Source organism: Ovis canadensis, chromosome X (genome assembly GCF_042477335.2).
Source record: "Ovis canadensis isolate MfBH-ARS-UI-01 breed Bighorn chromosome X, ARS-UI_OviCan_v2, whole genome shotgun sequence".
NCBI lineage: Eukaryota > Metazoa > Chordata > Mammalia > Artiodactyla > Bovidae > Ovis > Ovis canadensis.
In genome coordinates, this window is record NC_091727.1 from 106,315,268 (window position 1) to 106,327,591 (window position 12,324).

Sequence of the window (12,324 nt, forward strand, 5' to 3'; positions counted from 1 at the left end):
TAATTAGTGAAAGCACCAAGGTCACAAATAAATCTAGATTCTCAGGCATTTATTTTTTCAGAGGCATGAGTCATTACTGTATCTGTTATAACATGATCTGACCTATCACCTCAAATGGATTTTTCGGCTGTTCAACCTGCAATCCTCCCCCCTTCACTTTCTATAATTAAAACCTATTTTCAAGAAACAATCTACAGGAACTATAAAAGTGAAAAGTTTAAGGTTAAGCCATAAGGCCAGTTCTCTGATTAACATTTCCATATCAGCTCTCAGTGAGACACACACACACAGATACTCTGCCACTGCTTCAACTTTCAGTGCTAGCTGAACATCAGGTACTCCAATAACAATCACGAGCCCTCCTTCCTTTGTTAATGTATTCCAACCCAGCCACCCACGGGCAGATATTCTACAGAGAAGGTTTAGAGCCACTGTTCATGAATAGCAGCTGCTACTCTTAAATGACATGGAAAATACCTTCCCCTCACCCAGGGGGAGTCTGAATCTTGGCTGGAGCATGTGCTCAGCAGTCAGAAATCTCTTACTAAATGTAGTTACCTGAAGCCCACAAAGTCACACAGACCCTATAAATTGCTTTCCCAAGCCACCAAAATGCAATCTTACCCCCCTCCCTCCATTCCCCCCTCCCTCATGTGTTTAAAAATAAAACCCAATTCTGCTGACGACTGGTTTTCTTGCCTCACCACAGGAAGTGGACCGGGTGAGTTCTCACGTCACATGCTTAGCAGAGGGCACCAAATGCTGTTTGTGGGACACCTGCCCTTGGCTGAGGGGAGCTCTGTAGGCCCAAGGAGGAACTCCCCCAGTGGGGTGGGCGGCCTTCAGCAGCTGGGTGCCAGAGTCCAGGGCTATTGAGGAGGCTGACTGTGGAATCGGTGACCTAGGCAACAGGCGTCAGGCTTGGTCACTCACAGTGCTGGCTTGTCAAAGGCATCCATCTTTAATCCCTTCCCCTTCCTTTGCTTCTCTCTCCAACCCCCACCGCTCCAAAAAAAAAAAAAAGAGAGTAAAAAAGAAGAGAGACAAAAAAAACAACAAATTCATCTGTCCTCTCTGATAACCTAAAAGGTAAAAAACAACAACAACAAAATCCCATCCTAACTTCCTTCCCGCCCTCTAGCAGTTACAATTGAGAAGCCATTTAATTGGTATTCAGTTAAGTTTTGGGGGTCAGTAGTAGCATGTATAGATCCAAATGAGGTTTTTGTTTGTTTTTCTTTTTCCTCAATTCAACTGAGGTATAATTGACAAAATGGTATATATTTCATTTCATATATGATGTGGTGATTTAGTATCCAGTGAGGTTTTGTATGCAGAATTCAGCGCTTTCCAGAGTGGATTGCATGCAGCCTGGGGATGGGTAAAACAATCCACTCAAGTAGGGAAAGAAATTACTCGAACTCGTGTTTCCTAATTTTTGTTTATCTGAAAGAATAGGAAATTGCGCATTGCAATTATTCAACACACGGACTGTCACGGGCGCCCCCCCTCCGAGTAAACATCAGGTGACAAGGCAGCCATCCTTTGGGAGGAGAGCAGTTTGAAAGCAGCAGGGGGTTGGGGGTGGGGCAGATTATGTGTGCCCGGATAGTCTTATCTAGTCTTCACTAGTGGCAACAAAACGGACAAGGGGTGAGCAAAGACTCCTGTCGATAAACTACAAAGAAGATGACCGTAATAAAGTAACACAGTGAGAAAATGACAGGAAGTTTCAGGGTAAGCTCTTTGGCACCCTGTGAGAGTACATTCAAAATGCAATGATGCCAATGACAATCATATCTGAGAAGAAAGTCCCACATATTCAAAATTATCTAGTAGGTTACTTGAAATGAGGATTTATAGCCACTAGCTTTAATGAGACTTCATACGAAGTGTGTATCATTCCTTGAAATTTTAGTTAGTATGAAGATATTAAAAATTAAAAGTGCATTCACTTTTATCTAATTTTGAACTTCCATTTTAATAGGTTTATGAACATGTATATAATTTGTAAGTGAATACGTATACATATTTTAGGAGCGGATATTCCACATATTTTTCCTGAGAGGACGACAGGATGACTTTGGAGATCAGTGTGCTGTGGGTCATAAGACTATCAAGCTGCAAGGGCCCTCAGAGTTCAAGTAAGGTCAGGTGACCTCTGTTATGTATAGGAACCAGATGCCCGGAGAGGAAAGAACCTCAGCCTAAGGTTAACACTGCTAACTGCTAACATCTCCTAGATGAGAAAACTGAGGTCCAAAGAGTGAGGGCAGATTGCTCGGGATCACACTGCTACTTAGGCATGGAGCTAGGGTTCTTCTTAGTCCAGTGCTCTTCTAAATAGGCCCGAGTTGTCTCTCTATATGAACACAGAGATATATAAAGGAGGAAAACTGAGCAAACACAGAAACTCAAACAGAATTGAAAGCCATCAGAGTAGAACCAAACGTCTCTAGCTGGCAAGCTGCTGAGACCTACCTATGCCTCTGATACTTACAATAACTCCCGGGTAATAACCTCCAACAGTCACATTCTGGGTCCTGGTGGTTGCAGCGAGGCCCACCGTGAGAATTAACACGGACACAATGAGCAAAGTCACGGTGACATAGATGGAGTTTCGTTTCCTCCGATTGAAGGCTCCTGAAAGCACAGAGAAACTGAAATTGCCCATTTTGGCCGCAGAAGAGATGGACTTAAAGAAAAATGTCGCTAGGAAGGTGTTCCTTCCGTACTCCAACTGGTAACTGGGGTGATCTCTGGGGAGTGGGATGATGGAGAAGAGATGGAGCTTTAGGTTTGTGCAGTCGTCAGGGGTTACGTTCACAGTAAAATATATACATTTCCGGTTTGAAAATAAACATCAGAAGGAACTGTACCAGTGACATAAAAACAAAACACATTTTTGTGCTTTTGGCATCTGATAAAAGATGTGTCATACACACTTAGTGGAGTGTTTTTTTAAGCCAAATTACAAGGTGTATGATAAATGAAAAGCGTACTGTGAAGATATTAAATGACAATATTTTAAAGCCAATATGCAACTAAGAAGGGTTTTCTCATAAGCAGGAGATATGAAATTTCATTTTCAGTGTAAATACCAGAACCAAGCCAGGTACTGGGTTTTGTTTTGTGGTTTTTTTTTTTTTTCATTTATTTCTGACATTTGCCACCTCATGTATAAACTTTAAAATGGTGTGTTGGCAAGATTTGCCACAAAACAAATTCGTGTAATAAAGTAAATGTTTGGAGGCCATTAGTCCCCAAAGATCTGTATCAGGGGAGGTAGATGGGGAGGATTGTAGCTTACATTGTTTCGGCTTATGTGAGTGACATAAACACGAATGATGAGAGCCCCGTTCTCCTGCCCATGATAGCGCAAACCAATATATATATTTTTTAAACAGGCTTATGAAGTCAGATAGAAAAATGGTATGTGACTCGTTTTTCAATTTAATTTTTTTTAAAGGAGTAGAGCACTGTTCAACACTCCTCGTTCGGAGGGGGTTCTCAACAGGAAATAGGAGTGATGAGGTACCACCTAGGAGTTCTCATAAAAATAAGCAACTGGGGGACTAGTTCTGAGAGTCCAGTTCTCTAGAGAGGAGTGTCATGACGGGGTCGCCCACCCAGGTGGCTTGGCTGTTATTTATGGGCCTGAAGAGGCCACTTGGGACTGTTTCTAGGACCCCGTCATTCTGGGAGGCCTCTGGGAGGCCTCGCTGCAGCCTCGGGAAGCGGCTGCCATTGATGCTCAGACTGCACCACTGGGAGGGAGGGAGGAGAGAGGGGCTGAAGGAAGCGGGGTGGGGGGCGGGAACGAGAAAGCCAGTGAGACCCAGGAGGCCTGGCGATGCTGAGACGGAGGGGCTGTGGCTGGCCCTGCAGCCCCCAGCAGACGCCTCCTCCCCTGAGGGAAGAAGAGCCACCCTGGATGAGCCCCACCATCCATCTCCTCTCCCCTAGTGCGGTCCTTGCCTAAGGCTCCAAGGGACGGGGGAGGGGCCAGCGGTCTCTCCCTTGACGTCAGCCTCGAAAGTGAGGGACGTGACTCATCAGGGTCATTTCTAATATGGGCCTATTCTAAGACCATTTTACATCGAAATGTAGAAGTGGCCTGAGTGTTTAGAGGCATTCACAGACTAAAGCGTCATGTCGCAACCTGGGAGGAGAGGTAAAGTGAGTTGGGAAAGGGGGCTCCTGGGGGGGCGGGGTGCTGAGTCCCGCCTCCAGGGGAAAACCTCAGGAGAGTTGGAGACACCTGTGTTATTAGGGCCCTTCGTGTGAGAGGGCTCTTTGGGCTGCAAATAGGGAGCTGACTGCTGGTAACCAGAGGAGCTGAGCAGGGAGGCTTGGACTGCGAAGGGTTGGGGTTGGGGAGCAGGATTGATTTCTCCTGTTTATCTGAAGGTGTTACCCTTCCTCTGGATTGCAGGGACCTTAAATGAGTCTCTAAACCAGGGTCCCCACATCCATTTGATGACAGCTTCTCAGTGAATCTGCTAGTTGGCTCCACAGAGGGGCTCTAACATAGACTTTACTGGTAAAGAATTCGCCTGCCAGTGCAGGGGACACAAGAGACTCTGGTTCGATCCCTGGGTCGGGAAGATCCCCTGCAGAAGGAAATGGCAACCCACTCCAGTATTCTTACCTGGAAAATTCCATGGACAGAGGAGTCTGGTGGGGTCCCAAAGAGTCAGACACGACTGAGTGTGCAAGCACACAACATAAACTTAGCCACGTGGCCTCCCATCCCTGTCTGCATTTCCACACCATCTGAGCCCTCCCAGACCGCAGGCTAGCCAAAGAGAGTGAGGAGACAGCTGGACACAACAAGGGCATCTTTGTGACACACGCAAGTGTCTCAACACCTCACAGGGAAAACACTTCACCCTAGAGTCTAGAGGTGGGGGAGTGTGTGTATACGGTCTTGGTCTTTCTAAATTTGGGGCTATATCACTCACCTGGCTCCTTCCCAGCCAACTGGCTTTTGATTTTATTCACAGCTCTCGGGTCTCCTTAGCAAATATCACTCTAACTCTTAAAAGCATAGGAGTCAGGTCAGAAAAGTGACTCAGCAAACCACATGGTGTCATTTGAAAATCTGTTTTGTTTTTTTTTCTACTGCTTCAGAACCTGAATTGAAAATCCAGTCAGTTGAGAAACCCAGGCAGAGATCCTGGAGCTCCACAGGGGCCTGCCCCCCCAGATAGGATTAGCTTTGGATCAAATTCCTAAGAAAACTCTCCCATCACTAGGTTGAATATCTATCCTCTGGCCCCTCACACCCTCCCCCAAGTCACCCCTTGTTTTATACTATAAGGACTAAAATTGTGTAGAATGAAATCATCTCTAGCTGAACTTAGGGAGCTAACCATTTTAAGGAATCCCAGGGTGAATCCTTTTTAAAAGTGAAGAATCACCCTTCCGTTTATCTTTAGAGGCACTTTGACTGAAAAGTCACATCTTCCTCGAGCAAGAAACACCTGTTCTCTGATGGTGTGGTCCAGGCTCCCCAAAACAGCTCTTTGTGTCTGCTTGGGACATTTTCCTGGCTATTGTTTTATTGAAGAACCGAGAAGCAGAGTTCTGTTCTTCTTAGGGTACAATGTGGGGCCGGCCTTAGATGTTCCCATATACACCGGGACATCTTATTCTGATTTTAAATCAGTGTATCAAAAAAAAACCCAAACAAAACCCTCAAACACCATGAGGTACTTCAGTACAGCCGCAGGTATGTGAAAACAGCGCCCACCAGTGTCTTGGTGAGCAGTCAGTACTTGTTGAATAAACAAGAGGTCACATCTCAGAATCCCTTCCTTTCTAATCAAGAAGGCTATGGGGTGTGTGGGGGGGGGGCGGTTGTGTGAATAAACATGAGGGACAATCATAGAATTGTCTTTTTTTAAATAGGGTGCATCTCAGGGCTCCCCAGCACAAAAAGCCTTCTGCCCAACCAGTGGGTCAATTCCACTGGCTCCCAGTAGCCAGTCAATGTGGTGCCCAGTATCTTTCTGTTTTAACAGCAACCACCCCTGCAACCACCAGCAGTGGGAGAGTCTGAATCCCGTCATTGGCATTGCCTGCCCCTCTCCGCCCCCAGCAGCCTCCCTGCAGAACCACTGCAGCCCTCCCTCTCTGCAGTGCCCCACCTCCACCCCAGATTCATGACAACCAAGATGCTCTGCTCTTGAGAAGGGCCCAATTATTTGCCATCTCCACCCTTCCAAATACAGCCAGCTTCTCCCTCCTCCCAGTCTCCTCCCTGGTCAGAGCCCCCACCTGCACTGCGGTCATTGAATCCGGGTCCCTCCCTTCCTCTCAGACCTGCTCAAAATTCACCTCCTCCAAGAAGTTCTCCTTGATCAAGCTTGCTCTCCTCTAATCACTCATTATTTCATGTCCCTGAGTTCCTAGCTACCTCACTCAGTAAGTCTATTCATTATAACTGCTACAGTTATGCTGTAATTGTGCGTCTGGTCCACAACCCATAAGATATCCACCAGTCCCAGGATTATATATCTGACAGGAACCAAGGTGTGGGCTGTCAGAAGGTAGGATGGATGGTGTCTGCTCACTTTTTTTTTTTTTAACCTTGTACATGTTCCCGATTCCCACCTTGACAACAAGGGATGCAGTCTCTATCAGAGTGCAGCAAGGACTGAGGCCCATAATTCTGTCCTGTGTACTAGGTTGTTGTTGACTGGCTAATCCTTCGCGCTGACCTTTGAACCCACTAGGATTTGCTTACCTGGGTCAGCTGGACCATACAGGGTGGGTCTCAGGAAGTCCAGCGTTGAGCATCCGTGGAAACAGGTGGCTGCCCACGCAAGAGCCTCAACGCTCTGCCAATTTCCCAAACGTTTCCTTAAAGGTGCTGAAATCCCCGCTTCGGGCAATACTTTGATCAGAGACCTCCAAGTCCACCGGTGAATTACAAATGTGTTATTTGCAAGGGAAGGTGAGCCCTGCTGTAGTAGAGGTGCTTTAGCGCCTGGGGGCGGTGTTGCCAAAAGGGAGATGGGGGTTGCCGGGAGGGGCGTGAAGGGGCGCCGGAGTCAAATTTCAAATTACGGTCCAAGCGCCTGCTACGCCCAGGTCGCGGACTAATCGCTCATTCCCAGGCAGCCGGCAAGCGTAGAGTGCAGGGACCTTGGTGCAGTGTGTGTCTGTGTTTTCTATTTTATTGTTTTGGCTGAGGTTGTGTCCTGCGTGTAGAGGGAATTCCCTCAGAAATGCTGCCCTTGGAGGCTGAAACACTAACCCACCCACCTCCACTTCCCCTCCCCCATGTAAGGGAAGGTGGCGTTGCCAGGGCTGAGGTAAGTGGGAGCAGCTCCGAAGTAGCCCAGACGCTGATTCAGGCCTGGGCTGTGCGGGACCTATGCCAGGGAACTCCGGGGAGACTCCCCTGTCGAAACTCTGGAAACCCAGGGTTACCACTCGACTCGGGAATTTGCTCTGCCTTGGGTCTGCGCACTTTACGAAGCAGGCTGCGTGGAGCTGGCTCGCACGTCCATATGGGATCTGTAATTCTTTTTCCCGCAGTGTCGAGTCTGGACTGGGCGAAGCCCACTCATCTTGTTGCGCAGATGTTTCGGGAAACGCCTGATTGGCTGAGGGCCCCTGAGAGCCCAAGAGAGAACTCTCTTCAACCCCGTTCCTCAACAGGGTGCCTAAGAGCAACGCTCTAACCCGGGGTCCCTAACCTGCCCACTTCCGCACTGGCAGAGGGGCTGGCACGGGCGGCCGGCTTTGCAGGTGGTTGTGGCCGCTGCGGGAATGCGCGCAGCCGAAACCTCGCACTCTGCCATTCGGCCCTCGCCTGCACGCAAGCCCGGCGTCGAGGAGCCAGGGCTGCGTTGGCGCCACAGCTGGCCAAGGTGAGGAGTGCATTCTGTGTGCGTGTGAGCTTGTGGAGGGAGGGGGGCTTCGCGTGCGCGCACACACGCGCGCGCGTTGAGGTGGGGGCGGTTAAAGAGACCTGGGGAGTGGGGAGAGTCTGGTACTGCTGTGTTCTGGATTCGGATCTGAGCCCTTGGCCTTATTTGTACCACGTTGCAAATAACTACACCCTTAAAAATAATTTTTTTTAAAAAGCAAATTCTTGTACTGAATAGGCAAAACCATTAAAAAATACGGATCTTTCCACCATCCAAGAGATGGTTTCTGGGGCCCCTCGGGTAAACGAATTCTGTTGAGACGGAGTCTTTTGCAGGCAGTAGGGAGCTTACGTAGGGAGTTCAGCCCTCTCCCTGCCCCCTCCCCTCGATGTTCCCGCAAATTCTTTGGAGAAGACCTGTGCAGGGTGGATGGCAATAATTCGGGACAGAGGGATTTTGCAGAATGTAAAGTATGTTGGAAAGCGGGGATTCGATGTGGTTCAAATGTATATGAGGCGAATGGGAAGATTAGGTGGAATCGTGGCTTGACGATCCCCTCCCGCTCTCCTGGGCTCCAAATTAATTTCTCCGCCCAGTGAAATCATAGGGCTTGGGAAGGTGCCTAACAGCTGAGGGGGGACGGGGTTTTTTGTTTGTTTGTAACTACCTAAAAGTGGCTTCGAGGAGCAGCCAAGTTGATGCCTGGAGGCAGCTGTCCCCCACTTTTCAAGAGGAAAGGTGTTGAACAAAATCAGGCTAGTGGATCCCCCCTCCCCCTCCCTTCCACCCGGAGAGGAAAAGCGCGACTTCAGAAGATGCGCGGGTTCGCGCTCCCTCTTTCTTGCGCTTTCACTCGTTCTCCCCCCTCCCCCCCTTTTTTTTTTTACAATCAACGCACACTCCGTGCTCTAGGAACAAAATAGGAATCAAATTCAAGGAATGTTGATCCTGCCGCTGCAGACAGCCGAGCTGGGCTGTCTTGAGAGATTCCTAAGGAATTCCCCTCCTGCCAAGCCCCCCGCCCCGTTTCTTCTTACCCCCCTCCTGCTGCCCATCCCCCAGGGTTGCGCAAACCCCCCCGTCAGCGAGGTGCAAGTCAGGCTTCCCCCCACTGCAGCTCTGAATTTCAGGGCAGCTTCGACTGAGTTGGGAGGGGGCGAGGACCCTGTTTCTTCTGATTATCTTTAGTGGTGAGCTCTTAGAAGTGACGGGGACTTTGCAAAGAGGGAGCGTCGAATGGAAAGCGAAGGCGCAGGTTGCAGGGAAGTGTTTTGATCCCCCAGACAGCTGAGATTTACCGCCGGCTGCAAGTCTGTCGGCACACGCACACAAACACGCGCACACCCGCACTCCGGTAAGGGATACTCCGACGCAAGCTGGGCGGTCGCAGCTCCGCGCGTCGCCCCCGCCCCCGCCGGGCCGCTCCCCTGGGGCTCGGATCCACGACCCCGATGGTGGGGCGCGCGGACCCCCCTCCCTCGCCCCGCTTCCCGCCCCCTGGCTCCCCGGAGCGGCCCGAGCGCTCGCGGTCCAGGGGGCAGCGTACTCACTCCTAGCCGCCGCCGCCCCGAGGCAGGGAGGCTAGACTTACCCATGGAATCCGGCAGGGACATGTCGCTGGACCGCTGCTGAGTCAGGGACTGATGCATGGTGAGAGCTGCCCTGTGGCCCCGGCCCCCGAAGCTGCTTCAGGCGCCCCCGGCTCAGGGCGCCCCGCAGAGCATCCTACTCCGCGGCTGCCGCTCCCCGTCCCTCCGGAGAGCTGAGAAGAGACTGCCTCGGTTGCAAGCTGCAGCCCAAGTGCCTCCTCCCCCTCCCTTCCCCTCTTCTCCCTCCCTCCTCTCCTGCCTCCCTCTGCTCCGGGAGGCAGCAGCATTGGCGGTCCGAGCAGCGACGTGCGCTTGCGCAAGACCCCTCTCCTCCCTCCCCCTCGGCCCCCTCCATCCTAGTTATCCACCTCCCAGCCTCCCAAGCCAGACAGGGAGCCGTTTTAGCCCCTTGGGGCCGGGACTGCGTAGAGAAAGAGGGGGAAGCCACAGCCTGGGGCCGAGTGGCCTTCTCTGTACTTTGGAGAGAGGGTCTTGGGCTAGCATCCTGTTCTAGGATTTATAATTGGGGAGGGGGCAGAGTAAGAGGTTCAGAGCTGAGAACACACACACACACACACGCACGCACATTTGTGCAGGTTTGGTCTTAGTGCTTCCAGAATGACATAATGGAGCTGGAGATGATCCAGAGAAGGGCCACTCTATAATCAAGGGGATGGGGGAGGGTAGAGGGGGTTGCCATATGAAGATAGATTAAACAAATGCAGACTCTTCAGTCTAGAAAGATAAAGGCTGGGAAGGGATGTGACTAGAGTGTATAAAATTATGTAGAGATGGAGGGAGGGAACACAGCCTTATTCACCAAATCTGAGAATTCTAGAACCAATAGCCCCCTAAAAGCTAGATGTAGATTCAGCAAAAGTAAATATGACTCTGCATCAGCACCTGAATTTGTGCTTTTGTTCAAGGTTCTTTTAGGTCAACGATCTCATTTTCTTATCACAGCAGTCATGCAAGGCAGGAAAAGGAGGTATCAATAGCTCCATTTTACAGATGGAGAAACTGAGTCTCAGAGAAGAGATGAAAAATTCCTGTATTCACTCAGCTAGTCAGTGACAGAGGTGGAATGTGAACCTAGATTGGTTGGACTCCCAGGTCAGTGCTCTTCCTGCTAAGATAGCTAGTAGAGAAATGCTATTGTGTATAGCACGTTGAAAACCTGAAGAATTCATTAGCCCGGAAAGGTGCAACAGGATGAAAACACAAGTAGCTTCACCAAGAGTGAGAAAGTCATGGCTGACAGACCCACTGTGGATTGCTGAGGGAAACTGGGGATGCAGTAGGAAGGTCCCTGCTCTTGGAGAACAACCAGGTCTTCCCCCAACCTGTCCTTCCGGATCCCATCAGGCTCTTGGGCTGGAATCACTCTGTTGTTGGCCCAGAGGATGCTTCTAACGTCTCCCAAATGGCAGAACAGAGGAGGTCTCCTTGGTGTGCCTTGAGACATCTGCCTGGTGGCCAAGGGAGGTGGAAGGTGAGGGAGGGGAGAGCAGTGGGTGAATCAACGGTTTGAAGGCATTCATTCTGCCCCAGTGAGAGCTCCCAGGCTCTGCTTGCCAGGCCTCCTTCTGACCACCTCCCCTTGATGACTGCTAACAACCCTCTCTCCATGTGAACCCTCAAAACACACCCAGATCAAGTATAAAACTCTCCTGAGAGTTGATGGGATGAAGAAGAATACCTGTTTCTTTCCAGCTCTGCCTTGCTAATCTACTTTCTTTCCTTACCCAGGAAATGGAACCAAAGACCCTTGTCCTTTCCCATCTTCCCAAGGAAGAAGAGATGCTTCCTGAAGGTTGAAAAGGGAGCCCTTTGTCAAGAACTTGGGCACCCCAGGGGCCAGGCTGAAGGCTGTGTCAGGTATTATTAGCAGCTCTACGCTATAGATGCGGTTTCAAAATCTGGGATTCATGTCCTAGATAGAGATAGGATGCCCAAGGTTGTAGAGGTGTGTGTCTTAAGCATGTTTGGCTTATGTGTCAGAGTCTCCAAGAGCCCCACAAGGGCAGAGAAAAACCCCATATATACATTCTGCCATGTTTGTCTCCAGTTCTGTTTACTCGTCTCTTCCTTCCCCCAATATCCACAGATTTAATGGGAAGAACTCCTGCAACCAGCACTGATTTCTCAGGAGTACTTCATAATTAACTGATTTTGTTGCTGTGAAAGTAGTCTTGAAGAGGTTTTTATACAGGCAGGAAAAGACAGCTCTACACCTTCTTCCGGGATCTGGGTTCCCCAATAGCAATCATACAGCTAGAGAGCCCTAAAGAAGCCAAACAGAAACTTGTTACTATGCTGGTTACAATGGATCGAATGCTGTCTTTTCACTTGAGAGAGAAGCACATTACCTGTGAGTTGACACAGAAGGCATATGTAATTTGACCTTTATAATCAAAGCCGGAAACTCGGAGGTACCCTTAATTGGGGGAGTGAGCCTTGCTTTATGCACCATCTGTATTCCTGAATCTGGCGCGAAAATGAAACACTGTTTTAGAAAATACTAGAGAAGCTGGCTATTCCAAAGAACAGCGTACTGTGTATTTCCTTCACACTGTACCGTATGGGACTTGGAACACAGCAGGCTCTCAGTCAAGTTAAAAATGACTTGGAGACCAGTAGCAGTGACAATAGCAGCAGCTGCGGCAGCTCAGAGAGTAGTAGCAGTCTTCTCCCGAGAGATGCTGGGCTTGTTTGCTCAGAGGACCTGCCATAAGTGGAGGGACTAGAATGGGAAATTGGGAAAAAAAAAAAAACACATTTCAGCTGAACCTGACACAGGGACCCCCTTTCCTCCAAAAAAAAAGTTTATTTTAACTCAGAATGAGGCAGAC

The 12,324-nt window shown here is 49.6% G+C and overlaps 1 protein-coding gene across 1 annotated transcript in view; it reads right to left on the bottom strand.

The window, feature by feature from the left end:
- The window catches only part of TMEM255A (transmembrane protein 255A), a 48,286-nt gene extending 38,579 nt beyond the window's left edge, over window positions 1-9,707 (bottom strand). The window contains exons 1-2 of the mRNA XM_070292052.1: window positions 9,475-9,707; window positions 2,501-2,643 (exon numbers count right to left, since the gene is read on the bottom strand). Of these exons, the coding sequence (XP_070148153.1) occupies window positions 2,501-2,643; window positions 9,475-9,532 (201 nt within the window). The 5' untranslated portion in view covers window positions 9,533-9,707. The remainder of the gene's footprint in view (window positions 1-2,500; window positions 2,644-9,474) is intronic.
- Between the last annotated feature and the right edge of the window lie 2,617 nt (window positions 9,708-12,324).